Raw genomic sequence first — 20,000 nt, forward strand, 5'->3', positions numbered from 1 at the left:
TTTAAAAAAAAGTTTGGGTTACCAAAAACTGAAAAATAATGTAAATATCAGTTATAAAAAAGGCCTTTTTCAGGGAGCAAGTAATGGGTTAACAACGTACAGCTTTTCTGCAGCAATGGAAGTAAATTAAGCCTTGAAAGTTGATGAAAACAATTCCTACAGGTGTCCCAACTTCTGTTGCTTACGTACAAACCCTCTGGCTGTATCAAATCAGTGTTGGAACAGACTGTATTACTACACCATCCAAAGCATTATTTGGACAATATTGCACAGCAGGAAGTAGTATATTGTTATCATAATGGCGAGAAAAAGGCAATTCACAAAGAAAGACAGACAGACCATTATAACCCTTAAAAGTGTAGGTCTTTCCTTTAGAGAAATTGCAAAGCAAGCCACGGTGTCAGTGAGTACAGTTTCCTACACCATCGAAAGGCACTCCAGAAACTGGAGGAAACTCTGACAGGAAGAGGTCCGGCAGACCCAAAGCCACAACAGAATCAGAAGACAAGTTTCTGTGAGTCAACAGCTTGTGTGATAGGCGGCTCACAGGACATCAGCTTCAAGCACAGTTTAACAGTGGTCGAAGTAAGCAAGACTCAGTTTCAACTGTGAAGACAAGACTTCAAGCTGCAGGTTTCACAGGTCTAGTGGCAGTACAAAAGCCATTGCTAAAATAGCTAAATAAGAAAAAGAGGCTTGCCTGGGCCATGAAGCACCGGCAGTGGACTACTGAAGACTGGAAGAAGGTCTTATGGACCAATGAATCAAAATTTGAAATTGTTTAATCACGGAGGGTTTTTGTATGCTGTTGAGTAGGTGAAAGGATGGTTCCTCAGTGTGTGACACCAACTGTCAAACATGGTGGAGGAAGCGTGATGGTCTGGGGCTCTGGCTGGATCCAGAGTTGGTGACTTGCACAGAGTGACTGGTACCCTGAACCAAATGGGCTACCACAGTATTTTGCAGTGCCATGTAATACCCTCTAGTCAATGCCTAGTTGGTCTGGGGTTCATCCTACAGCAAGATAATGACCCAGAACATACCTCCAGGCTATGTCAGAACTACCTTAGAAGAAAAGAACAAGACGGTAGCCTTCAAATAATGGAATAGCCAGCACAGTCTCCAGACTTAAACCCCATCAAGCTGGTTTGGGTCAAACTGGACAGAAGGGTGAAAGCAAAGCAACCTACAAGTGCAATACATTTGTGGGAACTTCTGCAACAGTGTTGGGAAGATCTTTCCGAACAATATTTGATTTCCATTGCAGAATGAATGCCACAAGTGTGTTCAGCTGTTATACCTGCAAAAGGTGGCCACTTTGATGAGTAAAAAAATTTGAATAAATTGTGTTAAACAGAATGATTCCATGATTTCTATTTTTATCTCCAATTGTTTATTTGTTCTATGATTTAATTTCAGAGTGCATTGAGACACCTGCGTAAATTTCACTAAAAACTGGAAAAATGGAGGCATTCTAAAACTTAAGTATGGATGATACAAACAAAACAGCATACTTTATCCTAGATGTGCAAACGTTGCTTTGAACAATAACAATATCTTTTATTAAATCTTATTCAGGGAGTTTCTTTATTGCAATTTTCTGTAGAATCAGGGAGGTTTGCTGCAGTGTGATATCAGTTAAACATGGAATTACTTACTCTCTTCATCACAAGTGCAACAGGCTGTTAAGGACAACAGAAATCCTGAAAACATAAAAATACGACTTGGTTACAAAAATATTTACAGTACATTTTCGGTATTTAGTAGATGCTCTTACACAGCTTACATTCCGTACATACAATCTATTTACATTCCAGGATATTTACTGAAACAGTTAAGGTTAAGTGCCTTGGTCAAGGGTCCAATGGAAATGCCTACATAGGAATCAAAACCTAAAAACTCACCCAGATATCTAAACATTAGGTGTTATATGGACACTCGTCATATATATGTATACACATACCTATACATATACATACACAACAGCATGAAAAAGATTACCTATAAACCAAACCAGGCCAGCACTGTAAACAAGATTACAATCTTAACTCACCTGCCTGATGCTTTAGCCTGAAAGATTATTTAAGATAATTTAATTCAAAATTTAAGGTACCTAACCTAATTAATGAGCATATTCCACTCACCCAGTAACAGTGGCAAATGACCATTGTTCATCTTCGCTAGTTCTTTGCTGAGAGGGGTAGACTGATAGATGAAGTTCTGACTGAATTCTGAGGGAACATGCTTAAAAAAGCTTATTTTGTAAACCAAACATCTTATGCAAACATGGGGGCAGGAAGTTTTGATAACATGCCTGATAGTCTATGCCAGCCTGCACGACCTGTCACAGTTCTACGAAACTGAGCATCTCACAAAACAAGCTTCATACACTCATCATATGTAAAACTTCCACCAGATTGTGCCTGGCAGTCAGTGTTAAAATAATGGTATACATTGAAATAAACCTAAATCTAAAATTGTACTTTAGTACTATATTTTTTTTAAGCTTAGTGAGGTGAAAACTTTTAGTTTCATTCAAATTAACCCAAAACAAATTTAATTGAGTAAATCAAGAAATATAGGTGTAATAAATTGAAGTAGAATTTGGGGTGTCGTATTCAGCACTAATGTGTGTGTGAAATACAAAGACTTACTGCAGTGACCTCAGACCAGTATCAAAAATAGTAATCTGCAAACAAAGGAGGGAATCATACCTTCAATGATCTACAATATAGTTAAAGGGGTTGAAAGGGAAAGGGAAAAAATTTTCTTTGTAAATGTGGTCAAACACATGCAAATATCTCCTTGCAAATGTTTACCTGAGCGATCTAGATGTCAGTGAGGAATAAGATCATTTAATTGCAGGTGTTTTTCTACATATAACAACTACAAAATTGACTGCAACTGGCCCTTACGTATGTCACTAAAAAGTCAAAGTCAGTACTGGAAACATTTTACACCTGCTTCACTGATTCAGCACTGACCTTCAGCCCAACAGCTTGGTTAGGCTCTCTAAATTACCTCAGACAAATGAAGCTGGAGAGTGTGACGTTAGTGAGTAGTAAGAGTATAGGGAAACAACGAAGACCCATGAAACAACCTCATGACAGTAAAAGAAGGACAATGGTCCTTCCCTCACATCCCCTGAATCCACTGTTTGAGATCTTGACATCAAGACTGCAGTCCCTATCCACCAAAAAAGGGTAATGCTACAAATGAAACAAAATGGGATTGTGCGAAAATAGTGCTTTCAAAAGTTACTCAATTTTATGGCAAGGTGAACGTTCCTATAATTGGAGAGAGCAAGGCTTGTGAAAAAATAATCAAGCTCTTGGATGAAAATAAGAACCTGAGAACCATACCTGTCCAATACCAAACAACACCAGCTACCCTTGCCAAACTAGAACAGATGGAAACTAAACTTGATTGTTCACCTCTGGCAGGACAATCATCCATGACAGTGACCTCATCAATGGCCTCCCTATACAGCAGGAGGGCTCATCTGTCAGAGATGACTGTAGCAGAGGGGGATACACCTCCACATTGAATTTACTGGTTGAGGCGGTTAATATGAACATGAATCTGGCTCCAGAGGAGTGATATATTTTATTCCCATCAAAACATGTGCAATGCAATTGCCATGAAGACATGGGAACAAGAGAAATTCAATTTTAGATTTTAATAGAATTACGCCAATGGTGGTAGGTTGGGTAGGCATGTGTGTGTGTGTGTTTGTGGTCTGTAAAATAAAGAAGAAAACAGAAGGAAAATTAATTAATATGCAACTTGACATGAGGGAAAAACGGAATATTAGCATTGCTGCTATAGTTCACACAGTATCAATTTATATACACTGATGACGGCCATTGTCATTAAATACAGCATTTAAAGAATACAAATGTAATGGAACATCGCGATAATCTGTCATGTGTTAGCATCGCGATGAAAGACAATGAAACATAAACCCCATCAAAAATACATCAAGTGATTCTCAATTACAAGAGAAATGCCGGCGGTGCAAAACTAGCAAACCAATGAAAGCCAGAAACTACGCATTTAACAGACTCGAATGCGTAATCAAAATAAAATAAGTCATTTTCCGATACTCACATTATTTGCATGAACGCAAAAGCAGCAAAACGAAATTCGGGGAAAAGTTTCCATAAATGGCTACCGCTCTGCCAGCTCACATACCGAATGAAACCGCAGATGCTGTTTTATGGGGAAAAACTACGCCGGCACACTAAGTGCCGCTGACATGCTTTCTTACAAGGACATTTACACCTCTAGCAAGGTTGGTTGGTAGTTACTTGACATGTTTCAGCACAACACATAGACGAGTCAAAACAAAATGGTAAATGGACTGCATTTACATAGCGCTTTTATCCAAAGCGCCTTACAATTGATGCCTCTCATTCGCCAGAGCAGTTAGAGGTTAGGTGTCTTGCTCAAGGACACTTCGACATGCCCAGGGCGGGGTTTGAACCGACAACCCTCCAACTGCCAGACAATCGGTCTTACCTCCTGAGCTATATCGCCCCCATAGCTGTGGTTAGCCACTTCAAATTTATTAAGCATATGCTATATTTCCAAACACAAAGAGGATATCAAACATTCCACTTCATTTCAAGGGGGTTATGTATGAAAAGGGTGTTTTTGTTGATATTGAACACTTATGTACAATCATACAATGATTGTATATATCTCTGTCGATGTTAAATTGAAAATGGTGACCCCTTTAACATTGTCTGCCTGGTAAGGCCAGTCAAGCATGCTTTATCCTGTAAAAATATAAGATGACATGTCACCTGAGAGATTTTGGTAAGTGTGTGAATTAATTTTCCATGGATACTGTCATGTCACATATTTTGATAGCTGCTAAATGTGAAAAAATGGTGACCCTTAAAGCATTGTCTGCCTGTAGACACCAGTCGAACCTGCTTTGCTGGGTTCATTCAGGAAGGGGATGACATGTCACCTCAGAGATTTTCTTGAATGTGTGGCCTTTTTTCCCATGGGTACAGTCAAGGAACATATTCAGGTAGATGTAAAATGCCTTCTTTAAAAAAGGCTTCCCCAAATTGTCTGCCTATGCATACCATTCTCTGCTGTGTACACATAAGATGTAATACGACTTTATTTTAATATTTAATATTGTCTCATAACTATTATCTGTCCATCAAATTCTCTCATATGTTCATATTATATACATGCACTACATGGCCAAAAGTATGTGGACACCTGATATCGAACATATCATCCAAAATTAAGGGCATTAATGTGGAGTTGGTCCACCCTTTGTGCCTATAACAACCTCCAATCTTTCGGGAAGGCTTTATACAAGATGTTGGAGTATTTCTGTAGGGATTTGCTTCCATTCAGCCAGAAGAGCATTAGTGAGGTCTGGCTCTGATTGGGAAATTAGGCCTGGTTCACAGCTGGCTTTCCAATTTTTTCCCAAACATGTTGGATGGGGTTGAGGTCAGGGCTCTGTGCAGCCAAGTCAAGTTCTACCACACCAATCTCGACAAAACCATTTCTATATGGACCTCGCTGTGTGCCCGAGGGTATTGCCATGCTGAAACATGAAAGGGCCTTCTCCAAACTGTTGCAACAAAGTTGGAAACACAGAATTATCATTGTCATTGCATTAAGATTGTCTTCACTGGAACTAAGGGAACTAACCCAAACCATGAAAAACAGCCCCAGAGCAAGAGGTGTCCACGTACTTTTGCTCATTTAGTGTATTCTATCCAGTCAAGAAAACTGACCCTACTTCCACACTCAAGACACAACTGCAAGACTCTATTACAAACATTAAATTCTTATGAACAGTTTAGAAACAAGAGAACAAGTTTAACTTTACTGACAAAACTATTTAATTTATGTACAGATAACCAAATATTTCATGAAATTATCATTCACTGTTTATTGTGATACAAACTATTGGGCCAAGAATGGATTTAGACATTCAGTGTGGGATACTGTAAATGAAGATGTTAGTTAAAATTAGTCTATTATTAGATTACAAAATATAACATATGAAAGCATGTTAGCTAAAAGCTAATTTTGTAATACATACCATCTACTTGATACTTGCAGACAAAACCCTCACGCAACCCATCAACAAACCGACACATCCCATCCAAGGTGATGCACAGTTTAACATATTTCCCAGCATGCCTAATAAATAAAAATTGTATAACACATTCCACACAGTCGCACAAGCCACCACAGACGAATATATCATCTTTATTTAGCATTTATTTTATACAGAAGTCTTCTTTTCTCTGACAATAATTGACACCTTCCACACTGCTTGTCAACTGCTTATTCAGTATTACTAAACTTGTAAAACAATATATTTACATGCAACTAACTACCAATTCAAGCATATGCAGTTATATCTATAATTCAATCTACAGTAACCATTGTTTGATATATTAAAAAGTATTTACGAATTAATGTGTATTTGTAGTTCCATAAAAAAGTTTGAATTGTTCAGTTCCTTATCGATGATGGTGATCTGCCTTGTCCATGTCTTTTGTGGGTTGAGATGCATCGTTCTTGAAAACATATGGAAAAAAAACCAACTTAAGTAAAAAAGAATGTGATCCCTAATACTTTTGTAAATGTATTTCTGGTCATTCAGCATTCAGGTCAGGAGCGTAGGGTAATGGTAAGGGAACTAAACTTATATCACAGATCGCAGGTTTGATTCCCAGCTGAGACTCTACTGTTGTGCCCTTGAGCAGGGTACTTAACCTGAACTGCTTCACTACCTATCCAGCTGTAAAAATGGATGGTATATAAAAACATGAGCTGTACAATTCACTCTGAATAAAATTTCTGCTAAATGAAAGTAATGTGTTATATTCATGTTCGTGGCTACATTATTTAGACAGAACATGTACTCATTCTAAAGTGCTATCGTATAAGGCATAATGGAGAATTTGAGCTGGCAAATGTGTGACAGAATAGTGCTTTCAGCAGTGTAGTGTAAACAGGGCTTGTAACTCTGAGGTTGTAAGTTTAATTCCTGTTGGAGGGAACATGTGAGGCAGCTTGGTTGGCCAGTGCCTTGCCACACCTTCACAAAACCCCAAGCTCAACCGTGTTGCCCCATGAGCCCTTTGTTTTGTCCATACTTAAAATCTATAAAGTTACTCTGACCCTTTGATCTTCTGACATCAAAACTCTCTTACCACAGTGTCTTTAGTAGCACTGTCTCCTGACGGTCCCTCTTTTCTACACAGACATGAGAACCACCTCCTGTACTCCTTTCGCACCTACGCAACACAGGGACCAATTAGCAGTGTCCACAAACATTCCATATTTTAACACTTACCCCACGTTTAGCATTGTGTAAAAACCCTTTCATCAACCGCAAAATAAAGTCTCAATGCATGAGAGGGTCCAGTCACCTCTTTGTTCAGCAGACAGTGAACGATGAAGATGAAGGTGCCCTGCTGTGAGTTCAGGATGATGAAGAGGTATTTCAAGAAAGGGATGCTCTGGAAAAATCCCAGGATCCAGGCGCACCCCAAAACAAAAAACTGGGCAACAATTTTGAAGATAATCAGTCTGAAAGAAAAACAATGACAGACAGATCTCAGATCTCTCTCAGTCTCCATATTCATAAGCTATTTATGCAGATGAAATAAAAAACAAACAAGAAGCAACCAGGAACTCATAACATATATTTGTACACCTACACTTCCATGAAGTTTCATGCATGCAGAGGCAGGAACACACACTCACCTGGTGTCTTTTGACTGGGAAACATTACTCTTCATGTTGGCTAGTGTAGGCTGCAGGCTCCAGATGATCACACCAAATGAGACCAAGTTGAGCTGTTCAAATTACACACAGGAAACATATACTATACAACAGCTCCTCAATCAACTGCAGAATTACATTTTTGTTTTAACAAGTAGCCACAGTCATATGTTATAAAAAAAACAAAAACAAAAAAAAAAAAACATTTCATTGGTCTACCCTGCTGCTGGTACACATATTCTTCATTACAAATCTCCAGGCTTCTGAGGTTGAACCACTGTTTTTCAGTCACGAGCGTCAATTGCTTTTAGTGAGCTTTGCTGAAACATGAAACTAATTTATTAACATAGCCAGCCAATAAAGTAATGTTATCAATCTATTATTGTTACTGTCCAATTGTCTGCACTGGTATGCAATTTTATATAATTGTATTGTCTTTGCAGTTCTTTTACAGACACAAGTCATTTCTACAAGCCTATACAAACTATACAGTTCCAGACCATGAGCTCTTGCAAGTGACCTATATAATGCAATATTTTTGGCTTACTAAAATAATGTAAGACTAAATATTGTAAGTATTGAAGAGTAAACAGAACACCAAGTACTTACTGTGAGAATGGCAACGACTGGGCCAATAAAACTCCAATTGAAATTTTTTTCTTGTTTTAACCAGCAACTGAAATCAAAAGACAAATTTGGATCCTGATGACAGTGTCCCCATACTGTTTCCTGTGAACAGCTCTGAAGCCAGTTTACCTATAACCTTGTCGGTACAATTGACTGTTTTCAAATGTATGATTGGCACTGCAGTCAACCAATCCCTGCTCAGAAATGGTAGCGAAAAACATGTCATTTTTTACATTAATTCATTCAAGTGAATGCAGCCAGCTGACTAAATGTTCTATTGTTGTACAGTACATAACAACAGTCGCTAAGGGTTGGGAATTGTGGATATTTTGATAATGGTAAATTGTCATGCCCTTCCACCAGTTATGACCAGCATAAGCCACTAGAAATGATAATGGAACACATTAAAAAAAAGAATCTGGCCCCAGTGTTGTTTTTCTGGCACAATCACATGATCCTATCACAAAGAGGGGGAAAAAACGTACGCGTCTTTGCTGCCATAACCGCCTGAAAACACTGCTGCAGACACTCCCACCACCACCATGGGAGCTCCATAGCCAATCAGCAGGAGGTACAGTGGCCTCAGCCCCTCCTTCTGGATGACCTTTACTTTGGTCAGGCTTCTGACCAGCAGGAACAGCTGCACAGTCTCCAGCAACATCCACACAAAGCCCGCCAGGAAGATGAAGTGCAGAAAGCCTGCAATGACTGCACACGCCACCTGGGAGAGCCAGAGGAGACTAATCAAATCCATATGCTCAAATATGTTAGCGGGTCTGTACACTAAACCCAACTTTGGGGCAACTAATCTGAAAGCATGTTTGTACAAACTACCAATTACTTAACACTGAAAGTAGGTGAACTACAGCCCAGCTACCCCATAAGAGAAGTATAGCTTATGAAACTAAAAAGTATTTCTAACTACTTTGTAAAAAATATTTTTAAAATAATCATTATCATGTTCCCCAGAGATGATGCATGCATGTGTAAAGCCTTCTTTTTTCACATAAGATTAACCATTATACAGCTTATTGTAGGAAACCAGCAACGTGTAGCCACTGTCTGTTGACAGTTGGTAACTATAGTGGAACAGAGCATTTCTCACCAAACAGGATTAGAGGGAAAAGAGAGAGGGGAAGTGGTATTTGGACAAAAGGGTTTGTAAAAAAATATTTTAGGGCCAAAAGTAGTAGGTCAGTTCCTGTAGTTATCTACATCTCAAAATGACAAATGACAAAAAGTAATTAACTACTACAATCATGACACAATTTGAATGTAGTTGAACTACGAACAAACTGCTGCAAAATGTAATTAAACTATTCGTTTAACAACATGTACTGTGTACTACTCCCCAACACAGACAACATCATAGCTGTACACACATTATCACATTAATATTCAAGCCATCAGATCCATGAAAATATAACAAAGTAACATCTCATAGACACAAACACACTTGTTTAGTATAGTGTATATGTAGTATGCATTTGAATTCACACTTTCACACAATAATGTGTTTCCCTTGATCTCAGAGTTAATTCAGAAACAAATCTGTAGAATGGTGGAGTGTTTTTCTTGTTTGGGCTTGTTATGGATATCGTCTGTATGTATTTACAATTTGTACTTTGTTTCTTGATTAGCAGTTAAGTAGCACTAGTGGCTTATTAACAGTGCATCTTTACTCTCTCGTTAGCCAGGTCTGGCACTATTGCTTTTATTAATCCAGGAAATGCATTTTTGTTTCTCTTACATTGTAAGGTGCTCTGGATAAGTGCATCTGCTAAATGATTGTAATGTAATGTAAATCATTTTCTTCCAAAATAATTATTTGTATTGCAAACAATAGAATACACAGAATTTTAAATAATATGCAAGTAATACATTTAATTTCCATGGAAGCATAGCACCTGTGCACACACATACATATACACACACAAACAGAGACAACCATGCACACCACCTTGCCTCATACAACTGCAGGGAGGTTAGTTTGTGTGTGGTTATTCACTTATGAATTACATGAAATTTGCATTCACATTTAACATAGAACATGCTAATCCAGAGTCACTTACATGCAAAAACATTTAGGCAATAAAGAGCTGATGCCAAATCATTAGGGTCACAAATGATAACAGCTGTTCACTCAGAACACAGGACCAGGGTGGAGAACCCCTACGGGTCCTGCGGTTCTCCAGGACCAGGGTGGAGAACCCCTACGGGTCCTGCGGTTCTCCCGGTCCAGGGTGGAGAACCCCTACGGGTCCTGCAGTTCCCCAGGTCCAGGGTGGAGAACCCCTACGGGTCCTGCAGTTCCCCAGGACCAGGAATTTTTGGGAGAAAGTGTGGAGCGAGTATCCAGATTTTTCATTTGCTGAGTACCAGTGCCTTGTCTTTGAAATAATGCAATGAGTTAAAAACCTGATTTTTTTTTTTTAACACAATAGTTCGGATCAGAAGCAATATTAGCGGGGGTGTCGTGGGTGCGACACACCCATATGAGCTGCCATAGGGGGCCCCTGAATACCCACACTACCCAAACATAGATTCTCATAGCATGCCCATTATGTTCTTCAGATATTCAGGTAGGACGAAGGTGGGGGGTGGGGTGGGGGCTTCTCATCATGCCTCACACTCATATGTATGACAGGCTAGCTCCACCCCTGCTCCAGATCCAACCACCTTTGTGAGCAGATAACTTTTTTGAAAATATTGAGGTAAAGAATATTTGACCCTTACCGCATTCTCAGTGCGAGACACGCCCACCAGGAAGAGCAGGTGACCCAAGAAGAGGCAGATGCTGAGGTGGAGGCGGGCGGTGTTGTTGACCTTAGGGTTCCATGTGCACAGCAGGAATGTGAGGATGGCGAGGGCGAGGAAGGTCAGACCCACACACATACAGAACAGGTCTACCATCTCCAGCAGAGGATCATCCTCTTCATTATTCTGTAGAGATACACAGAGCTTATCTCCGTCCAAGTATCTAGTCATGTGCTCATTCATGTCCTTAGTAGCACTGAGGCACACCCTACCTGTCCCCCCGTCTGCAGGAGGAGGGCGAAGGTGGAGAGGTGGGTACAGCTGCATACAGTGTGGTTCTCATTGGAGTAGGAGACCGTGCACCCCTCCTCTGACCAGTGCGTCTCAGTTCCATTTATCTTCCAGTACACACAGGTAACCAGGCCAGCCTGGAACGTCTCCTGATCAGGACAAGAAAAGGACACAGCACAGCAGTGTATCAGAGCACGGTGTGTGGGAGAGAGATAGAGGAAGATTTTGGTTCATGTGTGGCTAATTTACATTAGTGTTTTAGTGATGTTACACAAACATATACTTTCCAGTTTTACATATGGGTTGCATACTGTAGTTGATTTACATTAGTGCTTGAGTAATGAGTAATGAGGTAAGGCAGGTCTGGCACTTACATTGTATCATGAGTTTCTCTGGATAAGAGCATCCACTAAATTAATGTAATACAGTGAAACCTGTCAAAGGCAGCCACCCAGAGGAGTAATGAAAACTGGCTATCATGTGCAGGTGACAGCCATACGAAGGTGACCCCTATGGCAGGTTTCTCTGTATTAGTGCATGAACGAAACCCCCTGCAATTTTCAAAGCTCTTTTCCCTCCATCAACTTTTCAAATCACTTAGAATTTTCTGCAGTCTTGTCAGTGCCACTGGCTCACGAGCAGCCATTTTAAAACTGACACTACTTAACTTTCACAGAGTAAGAATATGACCACAATGACAGCAGCATACCCTTAAATACCAATCTGCCATGGTTACTTAAAAAAGAACATAAGCAGATAAAGATAATGAAATTCACTGAAGCCAGCATGTGGAGACTCTTTAGCCTGCTAAATGTGTGTGTGCATGTGTGTGTGTGTGTGTGTGTGTGTGAATGAGTGAGCTAGTAAGTTCCAATCTAGGTCCATGAGGTGCTTCGCAACCAAAAAAAAAAAAACCCGAACACACAAGAAGAAAAGGATAATGCAATTCACTGAAAGAAGTTGGCACATCCCTTACCGATTATCATTTTTTTCTTTCAAAGGCCATGTGTCAAAGATCAAAGGTCTTTGGACACTTTTTGGGAAAGTGCCAACCCCCTCAAGAAAAAAAACAAAGACAAATTGAGGCGTTTCTCAGAAACACCAAAAGGCTCCGTTTCATAAGCTGAAATGTGACTAGTGGCCTTCATATGCATCAGTAAAGCTCCTGTGGGACTATACGAGCATGGCTGCCAGCTGCTTTGTGCAACTGACCGTTGTCAGCAAGGTGAGGATTAATTGAAATATGTTTAATTTTCCAAACCCAGCAGTTTTAACCGTTAACACCCTCATTTAACGTCCAGCACTCTGAATACTAAACACATGGACAACTGTTAAAACACCTGACTTACCCAACATGTCAAATATATTTATTTGAGTTAGTTTGGTAATTATTATCAAAGATATGAATTATCAATCAAATTGCCGAATTTGTTAATAGGCAGAGAAAACTGTTTGCGATTAACCTTCATCAAAATGTACAAATCACAACCAGATGAAAATGAAGAAATATATTAAGTTACAACAAATATTCACGCCTAATCTAAAGAGGAGATTTAACTACCTTAAGACAAATAACAATGGGTACAGACAGTCACACAAGAAATGAATGCAAGAATAAAACAAACCACAGCTTTTGTCCCAAAGTGATCCAAAGGGCAAAAACCAAAAGAGCGCAAACCAGAGATGAAACGCTGACCACCGCCAGACATAGATGCAGGACTCAGATGCCAACTTCCAACTGTTAGAAACTACTTCTTAAGTTTAACAAACCTTAAAGGGGAATTTCACTTTATAACACTTCTGGAGTCATTTTCACACCTACCCAGTCTTTTGTGTGCACCCCAGACAGTTTTTAGGTTGCTTGCTTCCATATTTAGATATTTGTAGATATTTGATACCCATGTAAGCAAACGCCACCCACCCACCCCATCCAATAGAAGCCCACTCAACATCAAACCCCATTTTAGGCTCATTGTAAACACACGTCCCTGCTTCTCATGACTATAATACAGAGAAAAGTGAAAGGGAATACCAAAAGGTAAACAACATGGACAGGTGGCCATCACACAAAGGTGACCACCAAAGCAGGTTTCACTGTATAAATCTAATGAGCAAGGATGCACATATATTGCGTTTGGGAGGAAGAACAAAACGTGATTTCTGATTTTCTCAAAGGTGGCTTGGAAGTGACTGAACACAACACCATGAAAGGCTTGCAATTAGTTCTCTCCTATACTGTGGCGGGCCCAGTTATGTACCTTCTTGTGGTGCATAGTGAACTTGACAGGCTCAGGGAGCTCCTTGTGCCTCGTCTTAGGCAGTGTGGCAGTGATGATGTCAGAATACATCTCTGTGATATTTTCACTTTCGAAGAAACTGGAACTCATGAACTTCTCCATCCCATCAATTGACATCAGAACAGCAGAAGCGGATCCTGGGCCAGAGAGACACTGGTCATGTTCCATCACCATTTTCATCACCACAGGCAATTTTGTCATCATCAGCATTACCATCAAAATAAATCTGACATCATCATCATCACCTCAAATCATCAGCTCTTACCGTTGTTATTTTTAGCAACAGCTGCAAGATTGATAGTCATCATGTTTCCCATGGCAAGCATAGCAGGCGTCTCAGCATCCCCTTTAAGGCTCACTAAATTAATGTCTGTGAGATGATAATACAAACATCATCACCAAGCACAAGATAGGTTTACATCAATAAATGTAATCTATTTTGTTTTACAAGTTTGGCATCTGGTATTTTACTGTGTGGTTCATCCTACTGTGTGATATTCAACCCTGACCGAGTCAGTGCTAGCTGTTGTTGGCAGTAATCAGCTGGTTGTAGCATTGCTCAGATTAAGATGGATTCAAGTGGCAAGAATGTCTGTCTCATGGAATGGACACAAGTGGCATGACTGCAAATAAAGCTTCTTCAACAGTGACCAAGCAGCTCAGCTGGAGGACTGCATACGTAAAGGAAGTGGTGGTTGGCATTATGCCCTTCAGATGAAACCGCCCTGGCACACATTCTCCCAAACATATGGAGGACTGGTCTATGACTCAGAATCCAGACTGGGACAAAACCAGGTTTTAGATAACTAAACATGCTATGTAGGCACCCATTGACTCCTACCTATAGCTGGTGCTGTCACATTTGTCTGAATCACTTGTTTATCTTCCAGAGATGTGGGATCAACAAGGGCAGACACAAGCCCCTCTAAGATGTTCAGGACGACGTTGGCTATCTCTGAGTCGCCATCTTTTGGCTTCATGTTGGCTATGATGGCCAGGATCATGGTCACAATATCAGCCACTTTCTGTGGGAGTAAAAAAAAAAAACAGTTAATAGACAATAAATCATGGGAGAACTTAGTAGCAAGAGTATAAAGATCAACATATGCAGTATACTCCCAGTACACTTTGGCTCTTATACAGATGGATATTCCAGATTAAACTCCAGCATATTAAATGTTCAAGGTTCCACAAAACCACCTTGATCTTCTCCTTTCAGATGACACCAACATAAAATTATTGTTTTGACAATATTCGGACATATTGTCTGGTGTTGGGGGGAGAGGGCTGTGGCACAATTAAGATATAAAAACCCTATAACAACAACAAATATATTTCATGTATAAAATCTGAATCTTAGCTCCTAGTACAAACCTTCTCAGTCAGAACAAGATCAGGGTTGCCCTCCAAATCCTTGGTCATTTGGTCTAGGAAGTACATCTCAGGTGACTGTCCCTGTGAAGAAATAAGGTGAAATAGTGGCCTTCTGTATCTGCCACTATCCTTTACTGTCTGCTCCACAATCAGGTTTTCTTCAGAGTCAGATACCAACTTACCTCTGGAAGAGTTAGAGAGGCAAGATATTCCTCTGTACCTAAAAAGGGAGATTATTGATAGATGAGAGGGAGAGAATCTAAATACTGAAAAAAGGGGACCTCAGAAGGCTCATGAACTCAAAAATGCTCACAATTCATTCCGTCCACCACTTACTTTGGCACACAGTAGTCCCAGACACCCAGTTAACTCCAGTAGAGGAAATGTACCCATCCATGCAGAGGCAGTAGAAGCTTCCTACAGTGTTGTAGCAATCTGTCCTGGCGCCACATGGGTTTGGGACACACTCATCCACATCTGCAAGACACAAGCCATATGCTCAATATCACACACTATCAGCTAACCTGTATCCATTCACAATTCTGACAGCTTTTGGGATGCTCTGACCTTCACAGCGCGTTGAGGCTGCGGAGGCTGGCATAATTTTTTTAATGAACCCCTCGTAACAGATGCAGGTGTAACTCCCAGGAGTGTTGATGCAGTCAGCGTTGGGGAGACAGATGTCGGGGTAATATGCACACTCATCAATATCTGTGGATGATGGATGACAGGGATATGATGGTTATCCTCTGATATGAGATCACTTCAAACTATTTTCCCATTCACGTAACATAGATTTTAATTTTCTGTTTTACACATTTTCCAGTTACAGGAAAACATTCCAACTCTGATTAGGTACAGTATAAAGGCAGATTAATTATACAGTGCATTCGGAAAGTATTCAGACCCCTTCATTTTCCACATCTTGTTACGTTTCAGCCTTATTATAAAATATATTAAATTCATTTTTATTCTCAATTATCTATACACAATACCCCAAAATGACCAAGTGAAAACAGGTTTTTAGAAATTTTTTCAAATTTATTAAAAATAAAATACTGAAATATCACATTTACATAAGTATTCAGACCTTTTACTCAGTACTTTGTTGAGGCACCTTTGGCAGTGATTACAGCCTCTTGGATATGATGCTACAAGTTGATACACCTGGATTTGGAGTATTTCTCCCATTCTTCTCTGCAGAACCTCTCAAGCCCTGTCAGGTTGGATGGGGAACGTTTCTGCACAGCTATTTTCAGGTCTCTGCAGGGATGTTTGATCGGGTTCAAATCCGGGGTCTGGCTGGGCCACTCAAGGACATTCACAGACTTGTCCTGAAAGCACTCCTGCATTGTCTTGGCTGAGCGCTTAGGGTCGTTGTCCTGTTGGAAAGTGAACCTTCACCCCAGTCTGGCGCAGGTTTTCATCACGGATCCCTCTGTACTTTGTTCTGTCCATCTACTCCTCGATCCTGACTAGTCTCCCAGTTCCTGCTGCTGAAAAATATCCCCACAGCATGATGCTGCCACCACCATGCTTCACCGAAGGGATGGTATTGGTCAGGTGATGAGCGGTTCCTGGTTTCCTGCAGACATGACGCTTAGCATTGTGGCCAAAGAGTTCAATCTCGGCTTCATAGTTTGAGAGTCCTTTTGGTGCCTTTTGGTAAACTCCAAGTGGGCTGTCATGCACATTTTACTGAGGAGTGGCTTCTGTCTGGCCATTCTACCATAAAGGCCTGATTGGTAGAGTGTAGCAGAGATGGTTGTCCTTCTGGAAGGTTCTCCTATTTCCACAGAGGAACTCTGGAGCTCTGTCAGAGTATTCATCGGGTTCTTAGTCACCTCCCTGACTAACGCCTTTCTCCCCCAATTGCTCAATTAGGCCAGGCGATCAGCTCTAGGAAGATTCCTGGTGGTTCCAAACTTCTTCCATTTAAGAATGATAGAGCCCACTGTGTTCTTCAATGCTACAGACATTTTTTGTACCCTTCACCAGATCCGTACCTCAACACAATCCTGTCTCAGAGGAATATGGACAATTCGTTCGACTTCATGGCCTGGTTTTTGCTCTGACATGCACTGTCAACTGTGGGACCTTATATAGACAAGTGTGTGCCTTTTCAAATCATGTCCAATCAGTTGAATTTACCACAGGTGGACTTCAATCAAGTTGTGGAAACATCTCCAGTATGATCAATGGAAACAGGATGCACCTGAGCTCAATTTTAAATGTGATATTTCAGTTTTGTATTTTTAATACATTTGCCAAAATTTCTAAAAATCAGTTTTCACTTTGGCACTTTGGGGTATTGTGAGTAGATTGATGAGAATAAAAATTAATGTAATCAATTTTAGAATAATGCTGTAACGTAACAATGCGGAAAAAGTGAAGGGGTCTGAATACTTTCCAAAGGCACTTTACATCATTTATATTTAACATCCTGGTGTTCTGTCAGCTGTATTCTTTGTCAATGTGTCTTCATTACATTAAGGGCATTTAGAAGCCACTCTTATTCAGAGTGACTTACACAACTTCAATTTTGACAAGGTCTGAAAATGGTAGCTGGCTACCTGCCAAATTTGGGTAGATTATGGCAGTGTCAGGCAAATTTTACCCAATTTACACATGGTTGCGTAGAAATCAAGCTGCTGAAAAAATTCCAGAAACATACAAGGAAGTTCACGCCGTTACAGCAATCACAAGTATGGCTCCAGAATACAAGACTTCAGCTCCCACAACTCTACTCACCCACTTACACACACACACACACACACACACACACACACACACACACACACACACACACCCCCACCTTCGAGCTGAGCCCCCCCGAACCCTACACCACACACACATACACACTCCCCTCCATGTTCTCTCACCTACCAACATTCAACACCCTGATCCCTCCCCTCTGCCCCCTCCTCCCCCTGTCTCTGCACTTTAATGACTCTCTTTTTGCACTACTGCCATGTTTACAATGCTATTTGCACAGCTCTATTACTTATTTACAATGCAAGTTAGTAAATATTTTTATCTTTTTTGATATTATTGTGTTTTTATCTGTAGTTATTTTATGACCCTATGTGCTACCGCCCCTCCCCCCCCCCACCCCCCAATTGTGTTCATTAGGCTGCTCTGATTGGACGTGTCTGCAGTCTGGCCAAGGGGCCAGCTTTCGGTTCTCAACCTCAGCAACGAATGTAATGTCACTCCCTGCTATATGAGTTTCCCTATTGGATTCCATTCGTTTTTGAAAGCAAAAATAAATAAATACTTCCACCCAAATATTGATATTAACTCCATGCATTATATTAGGCAGAAAAATCACTTATTATTTTTCCAAGGTAAAATATTTTTGTCCTACCACACAGACAAAGATATTAATTTTTAATGTATTATTTATGTTAGCCTATGTCTGCACTATCTGTACACGCGATTAAGCATGTGACCAAGGACATAATTGAGCATGTCTGTTGAGCGAAAAAATTGTACTTCCTGGTTCTGATGTGCTACCCATAGGTTTCTATTGGCGCCGCGGACTCTATATATTATATACCCTAACACGAGGGGCCAGGCAGTGAAGCCCTTAGAATATGTAATATGCATAGACGGCAAAGTAAATAAAACTATAAAAAACATACGCAAAAACACAGGAAAGTCACAACAATAAAATGACAACACAGCCAACGATCAAGCCATAATAAAGCATCATAATTTGACTGAAAACATTGAGAACAGCAACAATAATGACTGCAGTCTTGAGCTGTAATTGGGTCTTGGCAGGACAGCATTTCCCATACCTATACAGCAAGAAGAGTTTTGCACTTCTTAGGGTTTCCTACAGAAATAACCACAATGACCACAGACTCTCAGCACTTAAGAACATTAACTTCTGTACCTTCTAACCTCATGCAAATAAACAGAATTCACAAACAAACTTCACATGTCCATTCAATAAAGCCCCAAACTTGGGTGATTTTGCATTTTTTCTTCTTCCTGCAGATTGTATTATCTCAAATGCTCCAGTACTACAAATTATATTATAGATCCATTGAATGAGCATACTTTACTTACCATAACAGAAAGACTCTGGAGTTGGCAGGACATTCACAGGATACTCATATCCTAGAATGCAGACACAGCCTCCATAACTGGTACACTCCGCGTTTGGTCCACAGGAGGTTGAGGTACAGTTGCGGTGACCTGGGAACATGCCGCCACCACACAATCAGTAGTGAGTGACTGCCCTTGGGTTTTGTCAGTCATTTTGCCTATGTTATGAATAGTAGTATATTTCATCACATTAAATTACAATCACTTAGCAGAAGCCCTTATCCAGAGTGACACACAGTACTGGAGAACAGTGTTACACTCAGGAATACCAAAAATGCCGTATCATCACGATGAAGGTACCACTATATATCTTTATCTTTATCTTTACAAACCTATACTTATAACATTATAGAAAAAGGAAGTCCAAGGATATGAAATAAAAGGATATGTAAAGCGGGTCAGGGGAGCCATGGTGCAATAATGGAAAGGCTGATACTCACAAACACCAAAGGTAACTGGGCACGGTAAATACGGCAGACGGTAAACGTAGTACCCTCCTGGGCAAGCCAGAACTTGCATCCCCTGGACATCTTGGACAACGCAGTACTGTAATGACCTGATACGTGCAATGCCCTGTTTGATGCCCTCCCCCAGTTGCGGGTGAGCGAACCCCAGGTAAGCGAAGTAAGATGAACCAGCGCAGCACGTCCCAGCGCAGGTTTCGGGTATAACATCCCCAACGATCCCGGAGAAGCGCACCCACCTTCCACCATAAGGATAATCGCAAAGCGGAAAACTTGGGAAGTCATAGTAATAGTA

At 40.4% G+C, this 20,000-nt stretch overlaps 1 protein-coding gene across 3 annotated transcripts in view; it reads right to left on the bottom strand.

The window, feature by feature from the left end:
* LOC118216877 (adhesion G protein-coupled receptor E3-like) overlaps window positions 1–20,000 on the bottom strand; it is a 42,886-nt gene that overhangs the window by 16,750 nt on the left and 6,136 nt on the right. For 2 of the 3 annotated variants that reach the window (XM_035398468.1, XM_035398467.1), the window contains exons 1-2: window positions 2,145–4,333; window positions 1,659–1,703 (exon numbers count right to left, since the gene is read on the bottom strand). In XM_035398468.1, the coding sequence (XP_035254359.1) occupies window positions 1,659–1,703; window positions 2,145–2,175 (76 nt within the window). In that variant the 5' untranslated portion in view covers window positions 2,176–4,333. Of the gene's footprint in view, window positions 1–1,658; window positions 1,704–2,144; window positions 4,334–15,692; window positions 15,837–19,202; window positions 19,332–19,681 lie in introns of those variants that run through there. The other variant, XM_035398465.1, reaches the window with a different exon arrangement.

This window comes from Anguilla anguilla, chromosome 17, assembly GCF_013347855.1.
Source record: "Anguilla anguilla isolate fAngAng1 chromosome 17, fAngAng1.pri, whole genome shotgun sequence".
Classification (NCBI taxonomy): domain Eukaryota; kingdom Metazoa; phylum Chordata; class Actinopteri; order Anguilliformes; family Anguillidae; genus Anguilla; species Anguilla anguilla.